The 27,064-nt window shown below is 59.2% G+C and overlaps 1 protein-coding gene across 3 annotated transcripts; it reads left to right on the forward strand.

Moving 5' to 3' along the window:
- Positions 1-669: 669 nt before the first annotated feature.
- Positions 670-25,357, forward strand: TMCC2 (transmembrane and coiled-coil domain family 2). Of its 3 annotated transcripts, XM_056511467.1 has the most exons (5): positions 670-901; positions 8,106-8,609; positions 22,266-23,200; positions 23,428-23,563; positions 24,146-25,357. In XM_056511467.1, the coding sequence occupies exons 1-5, from the start codon at positions 734-736 to the stop codon at positions 24,455-24,457; spliced, it is 2,055 nt and encodes a 684-aa protein (XP_056367442.1). In that variant the 5' UTR covers positions 670-733; the 3' UTR covers positions 24,458-25,357. The 3 variants fall into 3 exon arrangements, with proteins under 3 accessions (XP_056367442.1, XP_056367444.1, XP_056367445.1); XM_056511469.1 differs by lacking the exons at positions 670-901; positions 8,106-8,609 and adding an exon at positions 16,379-16,588; XM_056511470.1 differs by lacking the exons at positions 670-901; positions 8,106-8,609 and adding an exon at positions 17,564-18,378.
- Positions 25,358-27,064: the final 1,707 nt, after the last annotated feature.

Here is a 27,064-nt window from a genome sequence, read left to right on the forward strand (position 1 = left end):
CCGCAGGGCAAAGGGGGAGGAGGCCGGGCGCACCTCGCTGGCCAGGAACGCTGGGAGATGCAGTTTGTTTACGTTAAAATGTAGTTCATTGTCCCGGCCCGCGGAGGGACGCCGGGAGTTGTAGTCTGTTGTGCCACAAAGCCTCATGGAAATTGTAGTCTCTCAAAGAGCGGCCGCCGACCTCTCTCCGCGGCCTCTGCGCAGCCCCGTGGGGAACGAAAAAAAATACTCCAAAAAAAGAAAACCACCATAAAAAGACATATAGAAAATGGGGGTGCAAAAGGGGACGGTGAAACGTCGCCCGCTGCTTCCCCATTCCGCGCTGCGCGGAGCGGCTCGGCAGGAGGCGGCCCGCCCGTCTCCAGCTCCGCTCCGCCTCCGCGAATCACCAGCGGCGGCCCCGCCCTCCGCGCGCCGTCATTGGTTAATTCCTCCCGCCAGCACCGCCCCCCGAGCGGTTTCAACCAATCACCGCGCGAGACCCCTCCCGCCTCACGCCGCCATTGGCCCGCGGCCCTGTCTGTCAGGCGCGGCGGCGGCGGCGGCGATGCCGGTGGCGGCGGCGGGCGCGGAGCCGCCGCGGCGCGGAGCCGCCGCCCGGCCCGGGCTCGGCGGGGCGGGCGGGCCGGGGCCGCGCAGCCCGCGGGCCCCGCAGCGGCCGCCGGGGCGCCGCCCGCCGCCGCCGCCGCGCCCGTAGGCGCCCCCCGCGCGCCGCGGGCACGGCGCTCCCGGGATGAAGCGGTGCCGCTCGGACGAGCTGCAGCAGCCCGAGGAGGATCCCGGTGCCGCGGGGGAGTCGCCCGGTCACGGCGTGATGGAGGGCAAGGCCGGCGAGGCGGCGGCGGCCCCCGAGGCGGGCGCTGTCCCGCCGCCGCCGCGCTCCAAGCCCCCCGACCTGAAGGTGAGCGGCGGGGGCATCCCGGTGGGACACGGGGATCCCGTAGGATCGGCGGGGGGCTCCCGGTGGTGACCGGTGTGGGGAGATCCCAGCGGGGTCACCGGAACGATGGAGCTCGGGGTGCCACAACCCCATCCCCCCGGTCCTACAGGTGTGACCTTGGAGAATGCGGGATGGCTTCGGTATAGGGGCGCTCCGGGATTGGGATAATCCTGGGAATAGCGTGCTCCTGGATGAGGATATCCCTGGGAATAGGGTGCTCCTGGACCGGGATGCTCGTAGGATGGGGACGGTCCTGTTACGGGGATCCTACTGGATGAAGATGCACCAGGGATGGAGACACTCCTAGGATGGGGATGTTGCTGGAATAGAATGCTCCTGGAATGATGATGCTCCTGGAATGAGGATGCTCCTGGGATGAGGAGCCTCCTGGGGTCGGGATGGGGATGGTCCAAGAATGAGGCTAATCCATGTCTGGAGCTGGTCCTGCAGTGAGGACACTCCTGGGACAGGGATTCTCCTGGGATGGAGGAATCGCAGGCTGGGAACAGGGCGTTGGGGGCTGCCCCCCTGCCGAGGGGCTGCGCAAATCCCGGGAATTCCCTGCCGGGAGCCGGGAGGGATGCTCCGGGAGGATCCGGGGCTGCGGCACCGGGAGTGACGGTGTGGAAATGGCCCCGAGGCTGCTCCTGCCGGGCCTCGGGGCCGGTGGATGAGGAAAACAAACCCGGCAGCACTGCAGCGCTGCGGGAGAGACAGAGCCCGTCCTGGAGCCGGGATCCGGCCTGAAACCGGGCACACAATTCCCCTGGGGTTGGGAAAGAAGCAGCTCCGACCCCTGGCTGTTCAACAGGGTTTTATCCCGCAGGGACGAATTCCCAGCATGGAACTTTGGGGTGTGCAGGCGTGGGAATTCCGTGGGCAGAGTGGGATGGGCTCAGAGGCACCCCGTGGTGGGACGGACCGAGGGGATGCTCCCACTCCTCGCTTTCAAAAAGCCCTGGAAAAAGTGGGAAATGTCCCTGCTCAACCCTGGGATCCAGGGTGGAGCCCCTCGTTGTGGCAGCCCAGGTGGCCCTGAAGGTGTCACCAGCACGGTCAAGGTCACGAGGAAGCCGATGGCAGAGCCAGGAGTGCCGAGCCTGCAGCCATCCCTTCCAGAAAGGCACCAGGAGAACAAATCCCTGCTCCCAGACGAAAACTCGGCTGCTGTGGGCACAAGGAGTCCTGTGGACACTGCTGGAGGTGACACAGTGACATGTGGGCCTTCCCCTCGATGGTCCAGCAGCTCCTGCTCCTGAGGCTGCTGTGGGGGAGCAGCTGCTGCTGCCCCAAAAACAGCTGGAGGGGCCAGGGCCAGCACATCCGTGGGCTGGGAGGGTGGCACAGCTCATTCCAGAGGAGTCTGGCTGTGATCCCTGAAGTGTCCAAGGCCAGGCTGGACAGGGCTTGGAGCAGCCTGGGGCAGTGGGAGGTGTCCTGTCCACCCAAACAGGGGCTGGAACTGGATGAGTTTTAAGGTCCCTTCCCAGCCAAACCATAATTCCATGATCCGTGAGGTGTGAAGCTCAGGGCTGTGCTTGGCTTGGTGGCTTGGGACATCCCAAGGGTTTCCCACCCCCAGCTGGGGCACAGAGGCTCAGAAAGGGGTGGGAACGTTGGGCAAAAGGAGCTGCATCTTCCCGTGGCTGCTCCCAGAACCCCAACCATTCCAGGGCTGGCACATCCCGCTGGAGCTGGAGCTCCTTTGGCCCCGCAGCCTCACCCAGCAGCAGCAGCATCCGAGGCCAGATAAATCCCCATTGATTTTATTGAGCTGGCCGTGCTGCCCTCCCGCAGGTTTGCTGCCAGTGCTCACCTTTAATGCATTTGGAGCTGAGCAATTAATTAAAATAAATCCTCAAACTGGGCAGAGCACAGGGGAAGCTGGGGATGGCTGCTGCCCACAGCTGCCACCGCGCTGGGCACCGTGCCATGGCCACCAGGAGTGGCACCATTCAGAAATCCGAGTTTTCCTACCCCAAACCCTCACTGGAGCTGCTGCTGGCATGGGTTTAAGCTGGTCCTGCTGTCCCTGTTCCAAATCCAGATTGCTGTGCCCATGGATGGGGAATGATCAGAGATTCCTGTGCCCATGAATGGGGAATAATCGGAGATTCCTGTGCCCATGAATGGGGAATGATCGGAGATTCCTGTGCCCATGGATAGGGAAGGATCAGAAATTCCTGTGCCCATGGATAGGGAAGGATCAGAAATTCCTGTGCCCATGAATGGGGAATGATCAGAGATTCCTGTCCCCCTGGATAGGGAAGGATCAGAAATTCCTGTGCCCGTGAATGGGGAATGATCGGAGATTCCTGTGCCCATGGATAGGAAAGGATCAGAGTGAACTCTTTGCTGCCAGCTGAAGATGGATTTGAGGTGGCACCCTGGAAACCACAGCCTGCTTGGTGTCACCTCCATCCCCGAATTCCAGCAGATCCGTGGCAGCTCTCCCTTCCCCATCCCTGGCTGCCTTAGGGAAAAAGAGGGGAAACGGAAGTTCTGGCAAGGAGCAAAGCTGTTGTGTGACAGCTACTCAGGGATTTCTGCAGGAGTGATGGGATCCATCCAAAAGCCTGCATCCAAAAGTGCCACTTTTCCTGAGCCAAGGGTTTTCCCTGGCTCCCTGTTTTCCCTGGCTCTCTGTTTTCCTGGCTTTGTTTTCCCCAGTCTCACCCAGCCCAGGGCTGCAGGTTGAAGCCTGACCCTATTCCCATCTCCAGGTTCACAGTTTTGGTTTTCACAGCTCCTGAACCCAAAAGCCAAGTGAATTCCATCATTCCCAGAGCATTCCCACTCCTGGGCAGTGAATTCTGCTATTCCCAGAGCATTCCCACTCCTGGGCAGTGAATTCCATCATTCCCAGAGCATTCCCACTCCTGGGCACTGAATTCTGCTATTCCCAGACCATTCTCACTCCTGGGCAGTGAATTCTGCTATTCCTAGACCATTCCCACTCCTGGGCAGTGAATTCCATTATTCCCAGACCATTCCCACTCCTGGGCAGTGAATTCCATTATTCCCAGAGCATTCTCACTCCTGGGCAGTGAATTTCATCATTCCCTGCTATTCCCCACTCCTGGGCAGTGAATTCCGTTATTCCCCAGAGCATTCCCATTCCTGGGCAGTGAATTCTGTTATTCCCCACTCCTGGGCAGTGAATTCCATTATTCTCAGAGCATTCCCATTCCTGGGCAGTGAATTCTGCTATTCCCCACTCCTGGGCAGTGAATTCCATTATTCCCAGACCATTCCCACTCCTGGGCAGTGAATTCTGCTATTCCCCATTCCTGGGCAGTGAGTTCCATTATTCCCAGAGCATTCCCACTCCTGGGCAGTGAATTCTGCTATTCCCCATTCCTGGGCAGTGAGTTCCGTGGCTCCCGCAGCGTTCCCGGCTCTGTCGCTGTCGCTGGCGCTGTCACTCCGGCGCTGTCACTCCGGCGCTGGCAGTGCCCTGCCCATCGTGACTCACGTTTGTCACATGCTGCTGCCGCTGCCGCTGCCGCTCTGCCGCTGTCCCCGGAGGAGCAGCGGGTGTGGGGGAGTTCTTCAGTTGCCATTTGGGAACATCCCGACGTTTTCCTTGGCGTTTGTGGCAGCGGGAGGAGCAGGAGCTTGGGGTGCTGTGAGAGAAGGGGCTGAGCTGGGCTGGTTGTCACCTCTTGGGGACAACTCCGAGCCTGTCCCCCAGCCTGGCTGGAGAGTGCTGGGAACCTCTGGGTCCTTCCCAAGGAGAATCAGCTGGAAAAGCAGCAGCAGGGCTGGAAACCCCACACAGGGGTGAGCAGGATCTGCCAGGGTCCTGCTGCTGTTTGGGGGCTGTGGCCTCCCCTCTGTGCCCTAAATATAGAATGGGATGGGGTGGGAGGCACTGAAACTTCCCCCTGTGCCCTAAATATGGAATGGGATGGGGTGGGAAGGGCTCAGACTTCCCCCTGTGCCCTAAATATGGAATGGGGTGGGGTAGGAGGGGCTGAAACTTCCCCCTGTGCCCTAAATATGGAATGGGGTGGGGTAGGAGGGGCTGAAACTTCCCCCCAAGTTTGTGCAAACACTCCAAAGAGCTGCAGACCCTCGGCTGGAGCCTCTGGGCGGGCTGGGGAGTTAATCAATAATTAATAGTCCCAGCAATTGAGCAGGATTTCGCAGCTTGGGGCCATGCTGGGAGGTCGTGGCAACCAGATCCTCTCCTTGTGTGTCCGTCTGAAAGCCGAGGAAGGGGTTTGGGTGTCAGGAATGATTTCCAGAGGAGCTGGGAGGTTTCAGGCTGAAAAACCACCCTGGAGAGCCTGGCACAGCTCTCACAAGGCAGCACAGGGTATTGCCAAAGAGTCCAAGCCAAAACGGTCGTCCAAGTCCCAGTTTTCCCTACAAGATATCCTGGTTTGGGGCTAAAATGGGATTTCTCCAGCTCTTCTCAGTGCAGGGGCTTTGATGCCCATAAAAACAAGTCCCCACCACCAAGCAGGAGAGCCTGGCTGTGCTGATAAAAAAGTCCAAAGAAATAAAGATATTTTTGGATTCACCTCGGTGTTTTACAGCTGTCCACACTGAGAAATTAATCTGTGTCCATTGCCTCGGTTAGTAAGCAATGGCTGTTCCAAAATAGCCTCTGCTCTGAGCTGTGAGCGCATCTGTGCCAGGAAAATGCCTCTGCTTTGGAAGTGCAGGAATATCCTGGGAGAACAGGAGAAAACATGAAAAAACAGAGCTTTCCCAGCAGCAGAGGACTTGTTTGTGGCCACCACTCACAGCTCTTTAAAGCACACAAACCCAGAGCTGGAATTCAGTGGGTTCCAGGCTGGACAAACAGAACTGGGATCCCTCCTTGCTTCCCTCGTTGTTTTTGTTGTTTTTTTTTTCCATGCAGATCCCGTGAATGCCAAGCTCATGAAAGCTTCTTTCAGAAAAAGTTGGAAAGGGCCTGAGGGGTGTTTGTTTGAAAAGGTGAATTTTGCTCAGTTGGAGCTGTTGGACCAAGAAGCCCTGAGGGCATCTGGCTCCCACCTCGGGGAGGGGGGAAACACTTCCCCTCCTTTCCTGCCAGCTCCACTTTGAGTTTGTTTTCATCTCCCTCGGGGAAGGGAGTTGGTTGTTTCTTTTCCCTTGGACCTTCTGCAGCTCTGGCCATGCCCTACATGGGAGGAATCTGGGGGTTTGGAGTTCTTACCTCTCCAATGCTGCCTCTGTTTCCATAGAGACTCTATAAATAGAATAAAATTTAAATCGTTATTTCCTCAAGAAGGGATTCGGCACCGGAGATTTCTTATCTATTTCCTAGGAAGGACCTGAAAGGACTGAGATTTGTGTTGTGAACAGCTCAGGGAAGGATGAAAGGCTTTGCCTGCAGAGTCTGGGGACACAGGATCCCATTGCTGATTCCTTGTCAATATTCCAGCTGGGAGAGATGGATTTGAACCTTGGCTGGGATATTTTAGGGGATTTTTAGCCTGTTCTGTACGGCCACAAGTCCTGCTCTGTCTGGAGCTCCTGGAGGTCATGGCTGAAACATCACAGCTTTTCCAAAATCCTCACTTTTTGCTGCTGGGGCTCTGAGGATTCCTGCTGGTTTGGAACAGGAGTAAATGTCACGGGAAGAGGATCCCTGGGGACAGTCCTTGCTGCAGGACAGCAGAGGGGAGGTGGCCTTGAGGACAGTCCCTGCTGCCTTGGGGACAGTCCTTGCTGCAGGACAGCAGAGGGGAGGTGGCCTTGGGGACAGTCCTTGCTGCAGGACAGCAGAGCTGAGGTGGCCCTGGATGTCACCAGGGTCACAGGACAAAAGCAGGGTTGTGCCTTGTGCCCTGCCAGGTCCTGCCTGCTCCTGCTCAGGAGGGAGAGGATTTTTTCTGATGCCAAACCATTTCTGCTGGAGCAGGAGCTGGGAATTGGAAGTGGAAGTGCTGGAATTTGCTGTCCCCCGGTCCAGCAGGCACAGGGGATTGTGGAGGGCACGGGGCCAGAATCTGCCGGGATGCAAATCTGGGTGTTGCACACACCCCGGATTTCAGCCCGGGCTGCCCCGGCTGTAATCGGGAGCGGGATCTGTTCCACCATCCATATTCATGACTTCTTCCCCGCCCTGATTCCCCCGAGCCTGTGTGTGTGTCCTGGGGAAAGGGAGACCTGCTCCTGTGTCCCCATCTCCTGCTGGGAGCCATTGGCTGCCCTGTTTGGGCTGGTTTTGGTGGCCCAGGGCCACCAGCTGGGTGCATCCCCAGAAGTGAGGCCATGGGAAATGGCACAGGGAAAAGTCCCCTGATCCTGCTGGAGCTCGTGTGGCTCTTGGTCCATGGCTGAGGCCACTAATGTTTAGTATTTCCAATACTTCCATTAATATTTAGTATTTTCAAGTACTAATATTTAGTATTTCCAGTGTTTCCACAAAAATTTTGTATTTCCAAATACTAATACTCAATATTTCCAATATTTCCACTAATACTTAGCATTTCCAAGCACCAGTATTTCCACTAAAGTTTCATATTTCCAAAAACTAATATTTAGTATTTCCAGCGTTTCCACTAAAATTTCCTATTTCCAAATACTAGTATGTAACAATTCCAATATAAATATTCCCATCTTCCAGTAAGTGCTGGTAGGGGCTTGTTCCCTTCTACAGATCCCTTTGGGCTTTTCCAGGGGGTCCCCAAATCCCTGTGGGTACTTCCCAGATCCCTTTGGGCTGCTCCAGGTGGTTTCCAGATCCCTCTGGGCTGCTCCAGGGGGTTCCCAAATCCCTCGTGGCTGCTCCAGAGTGTCCTTAGATCCCTCTGGGTACTTCTCAGATCCCTCTGGGCTTCTCCAGGGGGTCCCCAGATCCCTGTGGGTACTCCCCAGATCCCTCTGGATACTTCCCAAATCCCTCTGGGCTGCTCCAGAGTGTCCCCAGATCCCTCTGGGTGTTTCTCAGATCCCTCTGGATACTTCCCAAATCCCTTTGGGCTGCTCCAGGGTGTTCCCAGATCTCTGTGGGTACTTCCCAGGTCCCTGTGGGTACTCCCCAGATCCCTCTAGGTTGCTCCAAGGGTTCCCCAGATCCCTGTGGGTACTTCCCAGGTCCCTGTGGCTACTCCCCAGATCCCGGTGGGATCTCTGCAGAGCTGGGATGGGCACAGGGCCATCCCGATGACCAGTTCCCATTAACCCCTCCTTCGTCCCGCAGAAAATCCAGCAGCTCTCCGAGGGCTCCATGTTCGGCCACGGCCTGAAGCACCTGTTCCACAGCCGGCGGCGCTCGCGGGAGCGGGAGCAGCAGAGCTCGCAGGACTCGGGCCCGGCCGCCCCCGGCGCCTCCGACCACGAGTCTCCGGACGAGAAGGAGCGCTCGCCGGAGATGCACCGCGTGTCCTACGCCGTGTCCCTGCACGACCTGCCCGCCCGCCCCACCGCCTTCAACCGCGTGCTGCAGCAGATCCGCTCCCGCCCCTCCATCAAGCGCGGCACCAGCCTGCACAGCGGCGGCCGCCGCGCCAAGAGCGGCTCCCTGGAGCCCCAGAGGGGCAGCCCCCACCTGGGCCGCAGGACCCCCCAGGACAGCGGCCTGACGGCCATCCTGCACCAGCACCAGGGCAGGCCCAGGTCATCGTCCACCACCGACACCGCCATCCTGCTGGCCGAGGGCGGGGCTGTCTACCTGCTGGCCGAGGACAGCGAGGGGCTGGAAAAGGTAGGGCTGGGGAAAGGAGGGGTTAAACAAGGGGTTTTGTGACTCTTTATAGCTGACAGGGTAGTGAGGGGCTGGATAAGGTAGGGGTGGGGAAAGGAGGGGGTTAAACAGGGGCTGGAGGGGTTTTGTGGCTCTCTATAGCTGAAGGGTAGTGAGGGGCTGGAAAAGGTAGGGGTGGGGAAAGGAGGGGTTAAAGGAGGGGTTTTGTGACTCTTTATAGCTGACAGGGTAGTGAGGGGCTGGAAAAGGTAGGGGTGGGGAAAGGAGGGGTTAAAGGAGGGGTTTTGTGGCTCTCTATAGCTGACAGGGTAGTGAGGGGCTGGAAAAGGTAGGGGTGGGGAAAGGAGGGGTTAAAGGAGGGGTTTTATGGCTTTACAGCTGACAGGGTAGTGAGGGGCTGGAAAAGGTAGGGGTGGGGAAAGGAGAGGTTAAAGGAGGGGTTTTGTGGCTTTACAGCTGACAGGGTAGTGAGGGGCTGGAAAAGGTAGGGGTGGTGAAAGGAGGGGGTTAAACAGGGGCTGGAGGGGTTTTGTGGCTCTCTATAGCTGACAGGGTAGTGAGGGGCTGGATAAGGTAGGGCTGGGGAAAGGAAGGGGTTAAACAGGGGCTGGAGGGGTTTTGTGGCTCTGTAGCTGACTGAGGATAGTGAGGGGCTGGTGGATAAGGATGGAGCACCTGCAGGGGTGTGGTGTGGAATTAGGAGATGCTGAGTTCTGCACAGTGTGGACAGGCACAGAGAGAACCTTCCCAAGGGGGTTTTTCCATCTGTACAACTGCACTTCACGAGTGCCCTGAGCCCCGTGGGATGGTGGCACCGTCACAGCCCCAATGGGGACAAGGAGCAGTGGTGGCTATTTGTTTGTTTGTTTGTTCCCTTTGGAGGGGTTTTGTGGCTCTCTACAGCTCCCTGGTTTGGTGCAGCTACAGGGGTCAGGCTCTGCTCCCACAGGAGAAGGGGACATCACCTTAATCTGTGCCTCAAGAGGTTTAGGTTGGACATCAGGAGGAATTTCTTGCTATAAATGGGGATTAGACACTGGAAGGGGCTGCCCAAGGGGGTTTGGAGTGCCCATCCCTGGAGGTGTCACCTGGAGGTGGCACTGAGTGCTCAGGGTGGGGATTGGGCACAGCTTGGACTCAATGATCCCAGAGGGATTTTCCAGCCTCAATTCTGGGATTCTGTGGCTGCACCTGGGTTAGGGAGCACAAGAACAGAGTGGGAAGCCTGGGCAGGACAGGGTGCAGAGCACCCCAAAATTCTCTTGGGATGAGGTTGTTCCTCAGGGCAGCCCTTGGGAACCACTCAGGTCTGGAGCTGCTGGAATTGAGGCTTCTCTCATGGGGAATCTAAGGCAGGGACACAATTCCAGAGTGGGATTTGAGGGATGAAGACAAGGCCCTGGCATGACTCCATTCCCGTGGGATGGGGGGATCCAGGGGCAGCTCCAGGCTCAGCTGGGTGGCTGCGATTTGGTCCCATCCCAAATGATTTTGAAACCAGTCTGTGCCAGGCTGCTGGGCAGGATGGTGTTTCCATCTAGTGTTTAGTGCCATTAATTATGCACCAGCCCAATTAGCACACGCTGGGTTCAAGGGACAGGCACTGAGAGGTGCTCTGGGGGCCAGGGGGATTTTCACTGTTGGCTTCTCTCCTCGACCTTCGGAGCCTGAGGGGTTCCAGGGGTTCCTTGCAGCTCTCAGGGAAACAAGGATCCTTCTTTTTATGTTTTTAATTCACCTGAGAGTACCAGCAGTGGATTGGAAAAGCTTGGCATGGGGAGATGGCCAGGCAGGGACATGGAAATGTGCTCCCAGAAGATAAAAATGTCACTGGATCAGCAGCTGTCCAAGGAGCTGCCCAGAATCTCCTGTCCCCAAATCAGGGCACCCCAACCCTTCCCTCCAGTCCCTGCTCCTCCCTTGTGGAATGTCCCACCCAGACCAAGTGATGCAGGAGCTCAAGTTGTTCATTTGAGCATCTGCAGCCAGAATTCCTCCCTGGTGGCCTCCTCTGAGGCATGGCCCATGGCATTGCCTTGTGAGGATCCCAGTCCCACTGGGATTATGGCCAAAGCCTCAATCCCACTGGGACAGAAGCACCCAGAGCAGCTCTGTGTCCACTCCCTGAGCAGCACAGAGAGGGGATGAATAATTAACTGCATATGACACAAAGAGTAATAAGAAGAGAGACAACACCTTTGTGAGGCAGTGGAAAAATAACTTATTTAGAGAAACACGAGCCGGGCGATATTCCCGAGCCGGATTGTTTTTCCAGGAGCCCTCAGGAAGCCCTGAGCCTCCTGCCTGCAGCAAAGCAGCTCCTTTTCCTCAGGGATGGGCTCCAGAGGGGGGCATGGCCTCATTCCTGCCTTGTCCCCTGGGATCTGGCACCTCCCCCCTGTTTCCAGTCCCATTGGAAGCCCCACGGGATGCACGGGGCCCCTGGGAAACAGACATTTCCCACACACACACAAATTTTGTGCTGAATTTTCCACCCTTTCCATGAGGAGCACACACTGGGGGGAGATCCCTCGTGGGATCTCTCAGTCTCAGCAAGTGCTTTCTGAGCAGTTATTGGTGATTTTTTTTCCTTTTAATTTTTATTTAATTAAGTTCCTACAGTTCTGCCTTCCCTTTTCCTACACTAACTCCTCACCTTGTGGAATTTGGCACACAAAATTCCTCCCCCCTGCACCCCCTAATTCCCCCAAGGAGCAGCCTATGGTGACAGGGCACATCCAGAGGGGCTCAGTGGGACCATGGAACAGTCTGGGAATTTGGGGCTGGGGGTGCCAGTTCTGGCTGGGGTTTGTGGTTTACTGTCCTGTGTGTCCCACCAAGCTCCTGGCTGGAGGAGCTCCTTCCCCATGGCTGGGAACATCCCTGCATCCCAAAAATCGGCTCTGCTCGGTGTCCCACGGAGCTCTGAGCTGGAGGAGCTCCTTCCCCAGGGCTGGGAGCATCCCTGCATTCCAAACATTCCCTGTCCTGTGTGTCCCACGGAGCTCTGAGCTGGAGGAGCTCCTTCCCCAGGGCTGGGAACATCCCTGCATCCCCCAAATCCCCTCTCCCCTGTGTCCCACCGAGCTCTGAGCTGGAGGAGTTCCTTCCCTGGGACCGGGAGCATCCCTGCATGCCCAAAATCTCCTCTTCCCTGTGTCCACCAAGCTCCTGGCTGCAGGAGCTCGTTCCCCAGGGCCGGGAGCATCCCTGCATCCCCAAAATCCCCTCTTCCCTGTGTCCTACCGAATCCCGGCTGCAGGAGCTCGTTCCCCAGGGCCGGGAGCATCCCTGCATCCCGAACCCCCGCTCGGAGCGCGCCTCTCGTTAACCCCCCGGCGGCGTTCGGGGCGTACCCGCCGTGCCGGGAGCGGCTGCGGCCGGTGCCGCTGCTCGCCACGAGGCCGTGCTGGCGGCACGTGTGACAGTGGCACTGTCGGGGCCGGGGGAGGCAGCGGCAGGGAGGGCGCACGGCGCCGGGAGCGTGCTGGGGATCTTTGTGCTGATCTCCCTAATCTCCTGCTGGTGACCCGCCAGGCAGAGGCGGCCACTCGGGAATTAGCGGCCGCAGCGCCCGGCACCGGCAGCAGCGGCCGGGGGGGTCCCTGCACGGCCGGGGGTGTCCCCGCAGCCCCCCGTGCCCGCGGCCGGGGCTCGGCCGGTGCTGGCGGGGCTCAGCATCCCCGGGGACCCGCGGGGTCCCGCAGGGCCGGAGCTGGAGCGGGGCGGCCGCGGGGTGCTGTGCCTGGTGCTGCCGGGGAGCTGCACGGACTGCGGGGACTGCAGCATGGTGCACGTGCAGGTGGGAGCGCCGCGACCGGCGGGGGACGGACGGGACGGGACGGACGGGACGGGACGGGACGGGACGGGACGGGACGGACGGGGCGGGACGGGACGGGACGGGACGGACGGGGCGGGACGGGCACGGCGCGGGGAGCGGCGGCGCACGTGGCCGTTAGAGGGCGGCGTTACCGCGGCGGAGCCGCTGCCCGGGTGTCCGTGTGTCCGTCCATCTGTCCGTCTGTCTGTCCGGATATCTGTGTGTCTGTCCTTCTGTCCGGCCGCGCTCCCGGCCGCCTCCTCCCCGCGTCCCCCCAGCAGTGGATCCGTCACAAGTGTCACCAGTGCCAGTGGCTCTGGAGCCGCCGAGTCCCCGGCCTCGCTGCCCTCGGTGTCCCCGGGCAAGTGACAGCGCCAGCTGCCGCCGCTGGCCGTGTCCCCCTCCGTGCCCCTCCCGGAGCAGATGCTTCTCCTGTGAGGCGCTGAGGGCAGCGGGGGCTTCCTGCCACGCCTCAGGCCGGTTCTAGAGCTGTGGGATTTATGGGATTAGGTGTGTTTTTATGGGATCACAACCCAAAAGTGCTGTTCCTCTGCTCCAAACTCCTCTCTCCCTGCCCCTGTCCCTGTACTGGCCCTCCAGGAGAGTGTCCACACTGCCCTGGGGAGGGGCCTGTCCCTACAGCCCCAGCCCTGCTGTTGTGCTGCCTCAAGGGCAGGATTCATCCTGCTAAATTTAGCTTCCCCCAGGTCAGTGGCTATATCAGGGCCAGACAGATTACAGAAGAAACCCAGAGTTCCCCAGCACCCACCCTGGGGTGGCCGTGGGGACAGAGGGGTTTGGGGTGGCCAGAAGGCTGTGAGGTGGCTCAGGGATGTCAGGGAAAGTTCCTGTCCCCTGCCCAGGCTCTGCTCCCTGCCTGGGGCACGTCCAGCTCGGCCCCTCTGACCCTCCTGGCATCCAAGTGCCTTTGGTTCCAGTGGGAGGATGTGGTTTCTCCCTCCTACAGCTCCAGTTACCTGGGCTCAGTCAGCAGCTGGGACAGGGACTCTGTGAGGATTGTCCCCACACCTAACCCCGGGCAGAATTTCACCAGGCAGTTTTCCCTCACTTGCTGCCTCAGGTCCCCCAGCTGGAATCCAGAGCCAGCCCATCCATGAGTCTGGTGAAATGTCTTGGGTTTTCTGACATATCCTCCCCTGCCACCAAAATTCCCAGTGACTTAAAATCCCGGGGAAGGAGGTGAAATGGGTAAAAGGGAACAGAGAGAGAGGTAAAGCTGCCCTCCCTGCACCCCCCAGCCCCTGGGACATCCCTTGGGCACCTTGATCCCCAGGGGTGAGCTGGGGAGCACCAGGGTGCAGAGACCCTCCAAACACCAGGGGTTGGGGGGGAACTCCTGACCTGGAATTGGAGGTGTGAGAGTCCAGGTGAGCCCCCACTCCTGACCTGGAATTGGAGGTGTGAGAGTCCAGGTGGGCTCCCCCTCCCCACTCCTGACCTGGAACTGAAGGTGTGTGAGTCCAGGTGGGCTCCCCCTCCCCACCTCCATCTCCCCACGTGCAGCAGGGGAATGAGTCTGAGCCAAGGCTGGTGCTGGGAGCTCCTTCCTGCACTGGGTTGGGATGAGAGCTTTGGAACGAGCAGATAATAGCTGGAAAGACAAAGACACACGAGATTGCTGCTTAATTAATTCAGGAGGAGAAGAATATCAGACTGTGCTACTGATTCACCCCTCATGAAGACATCGTGTTCCTCAGCCTGGCTGACATATGGCTGTTGATTGCAGCCCACCCGCAGCTGCCGCTCCCGCAGGCAGCGCCGCGCTCCCGGGGGGTTTGGGGGTGGGTGCCCGGGGTGCAGGGCAGGATCTGGGGTGCAGGGTTTGTGATCTCTGCAGGTCACCCCTGCTGCTCTGGGCCGGGAGCAGGATTTGGCTCCAGAGTCTGGATGAGGGTCCTGTTTGTGACAGGCTGTGGCTCGGCCTCTCCCTGTTTCCATCTCAAATCCTCCGTGCAGAAGCTCCCAAAAATCCTGGCTGTGCAAACCCTGCTGGAGGTGCTGAGCTGCTGGGTGGCTTTAGTGCCATGTCGGGGTCACTCCCTCCAACAAAAACAACTGCAGGAATTTTCCCAAATGTTCTCCAGGCATAGGCAGGGCCCTGAATGGCTTCCCCCATGAGGGGTGGTCGCTGAGTTGTCCCTTCAGAGCTGTCCCACAGGGCACATGGACAGTCCCAGCTTGGGGGATGTGTGTGGAATTAGGAAACACCAGGTTCTGCACAGCGGGGACAGGCACGGAGAGAGCCTTCCCAAGGGAGAATCCCGGGGTTTTTCCATCTGTCAACAGCACTTCAGGAGTGCCCTGAGCCCCGTGGGGCGGTGGCACTGTCACAGCCCATGGGGACAGCGAGCAGTGGTGGCTCTTTGTTTGTTTGTTTGCTGCCTTTGGGAAGCAGCACTCGGCGGTGCTGTCTGTTCCCGGGCACAGTTGGAGGATTGGGATCAGCCCCGTGGCACCTGGCCTGTTCCTGCTCCCCCAGGCTGCCCCCAGCCTGTGCTGCTCCTTCTTGGCTGCTGTGGAGGCTCCTCTGTGAATCCTCTGCCCCTCGGGCTCCTCGGCTGTGAGGGAGGGAGAGGATCCAGCCCTGCACTCTGCAGGAGCCACCCCCCAACCCTGCCCTGGCAAAGGGACACTGCTCCTAAATTCTCTGCTGGGTGTCCTTGTGAGTATCCCCCTGCTCTGGTCTCCTTTCCAGGTGAGGGTTTGGGATGTGCAGGGATAAGGGGTGAGGAGCTGCAGGAGGAGGCTCAGAAGCCGCTTGCTCCAGACACCAGATCCTGGAATGGGATGCTAAGGAACAGTGGGTTTACAGATCTCCACCTGTATCAGCATCCCAATAATACATATGCGGTTTTCCCAGCCCACTCAAGGAGGGTTTTCCTGCTGGTTTTAATTCCTGCTGCTCTGTGCTAAGCCCAGCCCCAGGCAAAGCAAAGCCCAATCCCCAAAGCTGCCCCAGATTCGTGTGGCAGCACAAGGGGCCCCACCTGGTGCTCAGCCCAAGGCTTTGTAGCTGGATCCTGCCCTGCCCAGCACCAGCACACACCAAATCTGCCCTGATTTTTTAGGAAAATCCAGGGGTTTTCTTTGCAGGGGAGCTGGCATTTATTTCTAAATTTGCCTCGTACAGTCAGGCCTCAAAAACAGCCGCCAGAGGGAAGGATGATGGGGAGTCTGATACCAACCTCTTGGGTAATTCCCTTGCAGAATTCCCATTTTTCCCATGCCAGGAGGGGTTTTGCATCCTGTGGAAGGGAGTCTGTGCCCTTGGGAGGGGAGATGCTGCCCCACTGCTCTGCCTTGCTCGGCTGGGGTGTTCATCAGCGAGCTCTTTGTTGTTTGCAATGATTTGTTAGCCTTCCCATTGTACTGGGGAGCTGGGAGCAGGTGTTTTCCTGGGAATCCTGCACCTGAGGTTCTCAATAAGTCCCAACTCTCCAGGGCTTTTTACAGCAGCCAGCCTGCACTGGCTCTTCCTGAACATCCCAACCTTTATCAGCTCAGCCTTTTTCAAGTCCTCGCTCCATCAGCCTCCTCTGGGAAATTCCTGCTCCTCCATCTTTTCCCAAGGCCAGGAACAGGGTTTGTGGGGGTCTGAGCTGTGGGGGACATCCTGTTTCCCCCTAGGATGGGTGAACCACTCCTTTCCCAGCCCCAAAAACCACGGAGGGGAAGCAGAAGGGCTCTAGGGCCAGCCCCACCACCTTAAAGAGGGAACTGGCAAGCAGGAAGGGTGCTTTCCACAGTGTCCTGTGCAGCTGGGTGATTCTCCTGCCCTGCTGAGACAGCAGCAGAGCGATGGGAAGTGACCTCTGCCTGCTGTGCTAAAAGCAGAAGTGATGCTATGGCAGATAGCAGAGCCGAGCTGTCCGGCCCTGGTCACCTGCCCCGAGTCACGCCAGAGGCACCCACGGCAGGCTGCTCCATCCCCCGGCATGCAGGGATGGGCCAGGACAGGAGCCTGCCCACCAGGGAGGAGAGGAGCCCCGGGTGCTGCCGGTGCCACCCCCGGGGGCAGCTCTGCCGTGTCACCTCCCATCCCCGGGGTGTCACCGCCCGGTCCCCGCGGCTCCGTGTGGCACCGGCAGGGAGCTCTGCCCCGTCCTCACCCTGCCCTGGCACGGCTGAGCACCGCATGGTAGGCACGGCTGCGTCCTGGGTGGAATTCCCAGGGAATCTGCTCATCCTGTGCCTGGGGATGGAGGCATCGGGAGCTGGGGTTGGAAGGGGACGAGGAATTTGGGGCCGTGTCCGGCTGCTCCAGCTCTGCCTTCTGTCCCTGCTGGGGGAGGGCACACCGGGCACGGGCACCAAGTGCTGCTGCACAGCTCGGGGTGCAGCACCGCGCCGGAGTGCCAGGCTGGGTGTGGGGACAGCCCGGGAGCGATGGCACTGCCAGGCTGGGTATGGGGACAGCCCGGGGGCGATGGCACTGCCAGGCTGAGTGTGGGACAGCCCGGGGGCGATGGCAGTGCCAGGCTGAGTGTGGGACAGCCCGGGGGCGATGGCAGTGCCAGGCTGGGTGTGGGGACAGCCCGGGGGCGATGGCACTGCCAGGCTGAGTGTGGGACAGCCCGGGGGCGATGGCAGTGCCAGGCTGGGTGTGGGACAGCCCGGGGGCGATGGCAGTGCCAGGCTGAGCAGGGCTTAGTGCGGGAGCAGTACAGGCTGCCCCTTCCGGGGGTCTGGGGCACGCTCAGCTCCAGCTGTTCCAGCCTGCAGCCTTCAAAGGGTGCTTGCAAACACTTCCTAACTAAAAAACCTAACTAGAAAACTGGTAGGGTTTTTGAGGAATAGCTAAAGCAGAGGGCTGCAGAGGAGCCAGCCTGCTGTCCGTGCCCATGATGGGTTTGGGGTTTCAGACACCGTGAGGGCTTTGCTGTGGCTCTGCACAAGGTTCTGGATTTCCATTCTGCCTCCCAGGTTGCTCAGACCCACCAGCCCTGCCTGGTGCAGCCCCACACTCTGGGCTGAGTCAAACGCTCGAGCTGGGGTGCCCTCGGTGCCTGCCCAGCTCACAGCCCTGGGAACGCGGCTGAGCCTGCTCAGCGTTGTCCATCCCTCCTTTTTCCATCTGTCCTGTTTAACATCTCGGGAGCTGCTGTGAACCTCCACACCGGGCTCTGGGCAGTGGCTGGATGTGTTTTCTGTGCCGGGTGTGTTCTCCGGTGGCAGAATGGGGTCAGTGCCACCCCCACTCTCGTGGGTGACAGGGACAGATCCAGGTCCTGCTCCAAGACCCCTCCTGGTGCTGGCACGAGTGGCTCATTCCTGTTTGTAATTCCCTCAGGCCACCCAGCTCCTTGCTCGATGACAGGATTTTTTTTTTCCCCGACTGCTTTCCACTCTCATTTTTCCTTTCTGGATGCCTCCCCCTGCCTCTCGCAAGCTTTTCTGTCCCGCTCTGTGACACAGCAGATGACAAGAGCCCGTCCCGACCTCCTGCGTCAGGGCACAGGCAGCGTATGGGGCTGGAGGCGTGTGAATATCCCGGCACGGGGACGAGGGGGGTTTTGCGTTCCAGCCCTGAGAGCTGGGCTCGCTGGGAGCTGTAAACAGCTCGGGCAGATTTCCTGAGTCGGCAATCCCGCCGGAGCCAGCGCCTCCGTCCCTGCGCGCCGGGAACGCGCGGGGAGCGCTCGGGAACGCTCCGGGAACGCTCCGGGATCGCGCCGGGATCGCTCCGGGATCGCTCCGGGATCGCTCCGGGGACACGGAGCCAGCCCTGACGGGGTCTGCGAGAGGCTTCTCCTATTCCTCCTTCTCCCTCCCTGCTGCTCCCCCAAAACTTCTCTGCGTTCCCTCTCCGGGAATCCTGCCATGGCAGCCGGCACTGCCCGGGCAGCGCTGCCAGCCTCGGGGACACAGCGGGGACACGGCCGGGCAGACAACTAGCCCTGGGGCACCCCAGCCCTGCCCGCCATGGAGGTATGTCCTGGCAGCTTTTGGGGTTCGGGTAAGGTGATGGGGAGGATGGTGATGGGCACAGAGACCCACGGGGGTTTTCAGTGCCCCCGTTCCTCAGGGGATGAAAGCAGTGAGTGAAACCCCCCAGCGCCGTCCGTGCCGGGTGGGAAACTCCGCTGCAGCTGGCAGGCTGAACGTTAATCCCTGCATTATGTAAGGAAAATTATTGCCAGGCTGGAGAATGAGTGCAGGGAGTGCTGCCAGCCCGTTGTGCCCATCCAGGGGTGGCACAGAGGGGGACACGGTGCTGCTGGCCCCGGGCGCTGCTGCAGGCTCGGAAGGAGGGTGGGAGAGTGAGTCAGGGCTCCTGCTGCTGTTTTCAACACCTGGGGTGGGTCTGGGGGGAATAACAGCTCAGCTCAGGAGGCACAGGCTGGTGTGGGGACAGGGACAGGACATTCAGCATGTTTCCAGTGACACGGGGCTGTCACCGGCTCAGGGGATGCTGTGCTGGGGAACTGCTCTGAGGAACGGGGGCCACATGGAATAACTGCCCCAAAACCCCCCTCCCCACATCCACCACACACCTGCATTTCTGTGCTGGCTGTGGCCTCTCCCTGATGGCATCCCTCGGCCACCAAGGCACGGTGACACTTGTGCTGCACAGATCAGGGCAGCAGCTCCCTAGATCTGCCCTGGATTTGGCATCAGTGGCACTTATTCTTGTTTTTCCCATGCTGGAAGGTGCACATGGTCCTTCCCACGGCTGTTTTGTCTCTGTGATGGATTCCAGCCAGGAATCACTGACACTTTGTAGGGAAAGTCCTTGCGTGGGGTGGACACAGCCACGGCTCATCCCCGGCGCTTCCCAGGGAGCTGCAGGCTCGGAAAACAGAATAGTTCAGGGGGTGATGTCAGTGCCTCCAGAATTTTGCTCTGAACTTTGCAATAATTGTGCAATTTCTTAAAAATGGGGTTAAATACGGGCGTGGATGTGCTGGGACAGCCACGGCCCCGAGGTGGGGACACAGCCCTGAGCTGGGGGACATCTCCAAGCTGGGGGGAGCAGCCCCGATTTGGGGGGACAGCCCCGAGCTGGGGACACATCCTTGAGCTGCTCACCTGCCAGCTGGGCTCATCCCTACCCAGCCAAAGAGCCCAGCATTGCATAATTGTGCCCGGCCCTGGCCCTCTGGGCACTGTTTGCTCAGCTCATTAGCTTGAGCCTTTTGCAGATCTCAGCTCTCCTGGGCTCAGCTCTGTTGATAAGAATAATTTCCCTCCTCTTGTCCTGCATTCCTCCCGCATCCCACATCAGCCCTGGCTCTGCCCTCCCAGCCTGCCTGGAAAACAAGCTCTGCAAAACAGCGTTTTCCAGATCAGGATGAAATTCTGTTTCATCTGGTGCCTACCAGCAGGTTTGCTGCATGTAGGGAAAGTGTGGCTTTTCGTAATCCCCTCGTTAAATCCCCTGCACAGTCGCTGGGATTTAGCAGGCAGGGTCTGTTAATGCCCCAGGGATCCACATTGTCTTTTTTTGGGGGGTTGTTTTCAAAGCAGTGCCTTCCCCAGCATGGCAGGGGTCAGGATTTCAGCCCAGTGCTGGATCCCTGCTGTTCCCTGCCCATCCCAGATGTAATCCCATGGACAAATCATGGAGTTACAGAATGGTTTGGGTTAGGAGGGACCATAAAACCCATCCAGTCCCACCCCTGCCATGGACAGGGACATCTTTCACCATCCCAGGATGCTCCAACCCAGCCTTGGACACTTCCAGGGATGGTGCAGCCATGGATTCTCTGGGAATTCCATCTCACCACCCTCACAGCCAGGAATTCCTTCCCAAAATCCCATCTAAACGTCTTTTCCAACCCAAAAGATTGGCTTTACAGAGGGCAACTCCCTCTTTGGAAAAAGAGTTTGAGCAACTTCTCCCCTCCCCTCCCCAGCGGGTGTTTCCCGTTTGGGCCTCTCCAGAGCTGCCTTTTCCTTTGCCACGGTCACTTTTTCCCTTTTCTGTCCAAAGAATTGCACATCTGGGCTAAAAGTCTGTTTCCTGCTGTTTCTAATTTCTGCCTTGTGATAAGAAACCAAAGCAAAACCCTTGGTGGAGGGCCCAGCCTAAAAATAGCCTGGAAGTGGGGTCTGAAAACCATGGGTTTGTTATGACTTCACTTTTATTTTTAAAAAATTGCCACTGCAGACAGAGTGAATCCAGCTGGGATTGACCTTTTGCTCCCATCCTCTGGCCCTTGCTCCATCACAGCATCACAAGGAGGAGACAGGAAAAGCTTTGGGGAATGGGCTGGGGGGAAGCTGAGATGAAATCCCAACACCCCCAGACTCCCAGCAGAACACAAAAAACAGAGGGAAAAGGGGATGGGAGAGAATAACAGGAGGGCCTTGGCTTTTCCAAGCCCCTGCTCCAGATGGGAGTGTTCCCAAGCAGCATCTTGAGAGAACATTCCTCCCTCTTCCCCCCTGCATTTCCTGGTGATACACACTCCCAAGCAATGATCCTGCAGCTTTATCCCTATTAAAGGGTCACTCGGGGAAAGTGGGATGGAAATGAGAAATTATTCAGGTCTGCCAAGAGTATTTAACTTTCAAGCAGCTCTTAATTAGAAGCCAGGAGCCATTTACACAACCAGGGAGGTTTTGCATAAGAATCTGCGTGTAAAACCCAGCAACTGGGAAGATTTAGGGATTTTTTTGGTTTTTGTTTTTTTAATTATTATTTTTTATTTTTTAATTTTTCCCAACTGGCCAAGTCCACATTGGAGAGCACAAGGCAGGGCCTGGGTTGCAGTCCAGGCTCTGCAAATGTGGCTTCAGGCGAGTGATTTCCTCTCCCAGAGCTCCAGTTTTGCCATCTGTAAAATGGAATTTTTGGCATTTGTCCGAATTCCCTGTGGTGGCAGCTGGTGTTTGCAAGAGGAGCTTGGCACTGCCAGGTGAGGGAGCCTGGAAAAGCAGAGGAGTCCCTGCACCTGCAGAACTGGGAGCAGGAGCTGTTCCCCAGTCCCCCAGAAATTTGGATTAGGGTGGTTCCTCTTGGGCTGGACAGCTTGGGGGTGTATCCAGGCTGAAAGCAGGACTGCAATACCTGGGGGCGGCTCAGTCCTTGTGCTCTGTGCTGCTCTGGGGACAGATTGGATGAGGAATCCTGGTTTTCCTCACTCCTTTCTCCCGGAGAAATCCCAGTTCCCATCTGTGCACAAGGTGAGGTTGGGAAGGCAGAGTCAGAATTCCACAGGGAAAATCCAGCCCTGAACCCCAACTGGCTGCTGTGCTCTTTTCCTGGTGTATTCCTGGGATGAACTGGTGTGTTCCTGGGATCTGCTGGGGTATTCCTGGGATCTACTGGGGTATTCCTGGGATCAACTGGAGTGTTCCTGGGATCTGCTGGTGCGTTCCTGGAATCAGCTGAGATGTTCCTGGGATCTGCTGGGGTATTCCTGGGATCTACTGGGGTATTCCTGGAATCAGCTGGGGTGTTCCTGGGATCAGCTGGTGCATTCCTGGGATCATCTGGTGCATTCCTGGGATCTACTGGGGTATTCCTGGCATCAGCTGGGGTGTTCCTGGGATCTACTGCTGCATTCCTGGAATCAGCTGGTGTGTTCCTGGGATCTACTTGTGCATTCCTGGGATCAGCTGGGGTGTTCCTGGGATCAACTGGTGTGTTCCTAGGATCAGCTGGTGTATTCCTGGGATTCTAGCCATGCTTGCATGGCTGGGACATCTCCAACCAACCGGAAAACTCCCCCAGCTTCTCCAGTTAATTATTCTCCTGCCCAGTTCTCGCCTCTTCCTTGCATCCCAAGCCCAGTTCCCTCTGTCCCCTCCCATTCCCGGGGTTTTTCCTCCCTCCCCTGAACACCCCCTTCCTTTTTCTTCCCCGCCAGCTGGACAAGGGCGACGTGAGCACCCTGAACCTGCCCCCGGGCGCCGGGCACGGCGACGCCGACGGCCCCGTGTGCCTGGATGTGCCCGATGGCACCCCCGACCCCCAGCGCACCAAAGCCGCCATCGAGCACCTGCACCAGAAGATCCTCAAGATCACGGAGCAGATCAAGATCGAGCAGGAGGCGCGGGACGACAACGTGGCCGAGTACCTGAAGCTGGCCAACAACGCCGACAAGCAGCAGGCGTCGCGCATCAAGCAGGTGTTTGAGAAGAAGAACCAGAAGTCGGCGCAGACCATCGCGCAGCTGCACAAGAAGCTGGAGCACTACCACAAGAAGCTGAAGGAGATCGAGCAGAACGGCCCCTCCCGGCAGCCCAAGGATGTTTTCCGGGACATGCACCAAGGGCTGAAGGACGTGGGCGCCAACGTCCGCTCCAGCATCAGCGGCTTCAGCGGCGGCGTGGTGGAGGGGGTCAAGGGGGGGCTCTCGGGGCTGTCCCAGGCCACGCACACGGCCGTGGTGTCCAAGCCGCGCGAGTTCGCCAGCCTGATCCGCAACAAGTTCGGCAGCGCCGACAACATCGCGCACCTGAAGGACACGCTGGACGACGGGCACCCCGAGGAGGCGGCGCGGGCGCTGAGCGGCAGCGCCACGCTGGTGTCCAGCCCCAAGTACGGCAGCGATGACGAGTGCTCCAGCGCCACCTCGGGCTCGGCCGGCGGCAGCAACTCCGGGGCGGGGCCCGGCGGCTTGGGCAGCCCCAAGTCCAACACGCTGGACAGCCACCACAACAACTTCGACACCATCCTGGAGGAGCTGAGGGAGATCAAGGACAGCCAGTCCCACCTGGAGGACTCCATGGAGGACCTGAAGGCGCAGCTGCAGCGGGATTACACCTACATGACCCAGTGCTTGCAGGAGGAGCGCTACAGGTAGGGGAGGTGTCACCCGGGGTGGCTCTCTGGGGACCACGAGCCTCCCTCGTGGGCTGGTCCAGCCAAGAGACACGGGGAGCTGCAGCCCTGCTCACTGCCAGACCTCCACGGAGGGTCCTGAGATGTCTTCCCACAGCAGGGGAGGAGGGTGGGAGGGGCTGGGTGGTGTCCCCAGAGCCAGGGGGGGTCTCAGGGAGGTGTCCCAGCCCGGCTGCCCTGTGCAGGTACGAGCGTCTGGAGGAGCAGCTGAACGACCTCACGGAGCTGCACCAGAACGAGATGACCAACCTGAAGCAGGAGCTGGCCAGCATGGAGGAGAAGGTGGCCTACCAGTCCTACGAGAGGGCACGGGACATCCAGGTAGGGCTGTGGGAGGGCTCAGCCCCCCTCTGCTCCCTGCAGCCACACAGTGAGGGAGAAGCTCTGGGCTGGGGGGTCCCTTCTCCCAGCACCCTCCAGGTGAGGTTCTCCCTGTCACAGCAAGAGGCAGGTGACAAAACCACGTCCCCAAAATCAGGGAATCCCAGACTGGTATGAGTTGGAAGGGACTTTAAAAATCACCCATGGGCAGGAGCACCCTCCACCATCCCAGGCTGCTCCAACCTGGCCTGGGACACTTCCAGGGATGAGACAGCCATGGATTCTCTGGGAATTCCATCCCACTCTCACAGGGAGGTATTCCTTCCCAATATCCCATCTTCCCTGCCCTCCATCCCCCTTGTCCTGTCACTCCTGCCCTACTGCTGTCCTGCTCTGCTCAGCTGGGTGTCACATCACTGAGCTGTGACAAACCACGTGTGTGTGCCAGCACAATCCCCGTTGAGCCACCCCCCAGAACCCAGAGAGAACAGAAATGCCCAGCAGCAAACGCCAGGATCCCTAGGGAGTCTGGACCCCTCTGGGGACAGCCCTGGAGCCGCTGCCACCTCTGTTCCCCCACAGGAGGCCGTGGAGTCGTGCCTGACGCGGGTGACCAAGCTGGAGCTGCAGCAGCAGCAGCAGCAGGTGGTGCAGCTGGAGGGGGTGGAGAACGCCAACGCCCGGGCCCTGCTGGGCAAGTTCATCAACGTCATCCTGGCCCTCATGGCCGTGCTGCTCGTCTTCGTCTCCACCATCGCCAACTTCATCACGCCGCTCATGAAGACCCGCATGCGCATCCTCAGCACCGCCCTGCTCGTCCTCTTCCTCTTCTTCCTCTGGAAGCACTGGGACTCCATCAGCTACTTCCTGGAGCACGTGCTGCTCCCCAGCTGAGCCTCCAGCCCCGGGGTTTTCGTTTCCTGACGAGGAGAGGGACAGGGGGATGAGGGTCCAAAGCCTTCTCCACGCGCTGGGCTCGGCTGCTTTCCCGGCCCTCCACGGATCTGGGATCCCTCTGGGATGTTTGGGAAGGGTGGGATGGGGGGCGAGGAGGAGTTTTGGAAGGCACTGGTGATTTCTGGATTTTTCTAAGGGGTTTTGGGTGGTTTTTTAAAGGTCATCCTGGAGTCCCCAGGAAGGAGATTTTCTCCTGGGGTCTTCAGTTGGTGAGAAGGATTGAGCTGGACCAAACCTGGCTCTGGGAGAACTTCCAGCAGGGAGAGGAGAGGGGTTCATTGGGGCAGGATTTTCCCTTTCAGCCTTGACAACCAAGGTGGCAAAAAGTCCTGGGATGGAGCAAAAGCAAAGCAGGTGGAGATGGAGACAGCAGGGCCACGACAAACACAGCAGGACACACACGTGCCAGCAGCCCGGCAGGACACAGCGGGGCTGTGACACCCCCCGGTGTCCCCGCAGGGGCTGGCCACACCCAGGGCAGTCAGCACCGGCACAAGCAACACCCCCTGCGCTGGTTTCACCTCCTGACTTCCCAACTCTTTGGCTTTAGTTGATCCGATCTCTTCAGGGACGCCTGGACTCATCCAGCCTCTGCCCCGTGTCGTGTGTGTGTGCGTGTGTGCGGTTTTTAATTTAATTCCAGACTCTGTTTCCATTTGTGAATCAAAGCTGGTGGGGCAGGGGGAGGAGGGGCAGCAGCTGCTCCCCCCAGCCCCTCCCCAGAGCACAGCATGCTGTCTCAGATGGTTCTTAAATTATTTCATACCTATATATTTATGTAATATATCTATACACACACATATATATATATAAATATATATATAAAATACCTGCACAGTCAGGGCTTCCTCTGGTGCAGCTGCTCCACTCACTTTGAAACCCTCAACCACTTGGCCTCAGGTGAGAATTTGGCCCCAAACATTTTCAGTGGTGATTCCCAGGACTGGCACAGGGTGTTTGGGAGGGCTGAGGGTCCCTCTGCCACCTCCTCTGTACTCCCAGGGCCAAGCCCAGCCCTTCTGTGGCCTCATATCAGGGTCCCTGCATCCCCTCTTGAGCACCACAGCTGGCAGGTGATAAAGGTTTGGTGTCAGAGATAAGGCCCAGGGTATGAGCAGGGCCGTGCCCAGGTGGGGTGCACAGGTAAGGACAGGACAGAGCTTTGTGGAGGCTCCCTGGTGCTGCAGGGGACACCCAGGGCAGGTCTCCTGCAGAGGGAATGGTCAGGAGTGGTCACCTGAGCAAGGTGGGGCTTGCCCAGAGCTGGGGAATCTGTCCCACCCTCAGGTCCAGCAGAATTCCCTCCTCTGCCTCTTCCCAGCCAGGTGCATCCTGCACCAGGTCAGCCCTGACACCATCAAAGGAACAAAACCGTGAGTAATTCCTGGATTAAACTTAAACTCGGCTCCATGCCCTGCCTGAGCCCAGATCGGGAGCCCGGCGGTGCAGCTGCCCCCGCCCTTCGAGGGAGGGAGGGAGGAGATGGGGGGAAAAAAACCTCGTTCCGGATTTTATCAGCATCCGGCTGGGCAGGGGCTGCGGGAGGGGAATTCTGCCACAAGACGGATTGCGGGAAGGGGATTCTGCGGGAAGGGGATGCTCCAGAAAGGGAATTCCGCTGGAAGGGGAGTCTCCGGGAAGGGGATGCTCCGGGACGGGATTTCTCCGGGAAGGGATTTCTCCGGGGTGGGAATTCTCCGGGACGGGATTTCTCCGGGGTGGGAATTCTCCGGGAAGGGATTTCTCCGGGATGGGAATGCGGCGCTGCGGCCGCAGGGGGGCTCCCGGTCCCCGCCGCAGAGCCCGGAGCCGCTCCGGAGCGTGTTCCTGTAGGGCCGGGCAGGGACATGGACAGGGACAGGGACAGAGGTGGGGGTCACAGCCCCCCAATTAACCCCTTGCTGCCCTCCAGCACAGCATCAGCAATCGTGACCTTAAAGCCCATCCAGGGCCCCCCCGTGCCGTGGGCAGGGACACCTGCCGCTATCCCAGGCTGCTCCAAGCCCCATAACCCGGCTTTGGACACTGCCCTGGGGCAGCCACGGCTGCTCTGGGAAATCCATCGCAGGCCCTCACCAGCCTCCCTTTGAAAAGCGCCATCCCAGTGTCCGCTCTGAGCCACCCTCTGCAGCTAAAACTCTTCGTTCCCTTCGTCACACAATCGCCGTGAACTGGAGGCGGCTTTGGGGCAGGAACCCCACACGTGCGAGCCCTGCCACCCCCCTCGCCGCCTGTGGCACTTGGGGACATTCATTCAGGTCCGGCCTGGCACTGCCCATCCCTGCGGCCGCGTTGGCAGGGCCGGAGGAGGCCCCAGGTTGGGGCAGCGGGAGGAGGTTCGCTCCTCCAGCCGGGGCCATCTCATCCCGGTGGGAATTTCGGGATCTCTTGTTCATGCCCCTGCTGTCCCCATGTCCCCTCCTGCCCTCCACACCCCTCCAGCCAGCAGAGACCTCCCCCGGGCCGAGCCCCGCTCTGATGGGCGAGCACCTGGCACTGGGGGCCACTGGCACCAGCGAGGGGGAGCTGCGAGCCGGCGAACCC

Source organism: Oenanthe melanoleuca, chromosome 26 (genome assembly GCF_029582105.1).
Source record: "Oenanthe melanoleuca isolate GR-GAL-2019-014 chromosome 26, OMel1.0, whole genome shotgun sequence".
Lineage (NCBI taxonomy): Eukaryota > Metazoa > Chordata > Aves > Passeriformes > Muscicapidae > Oenanthe > Oenanthe melanoleuca.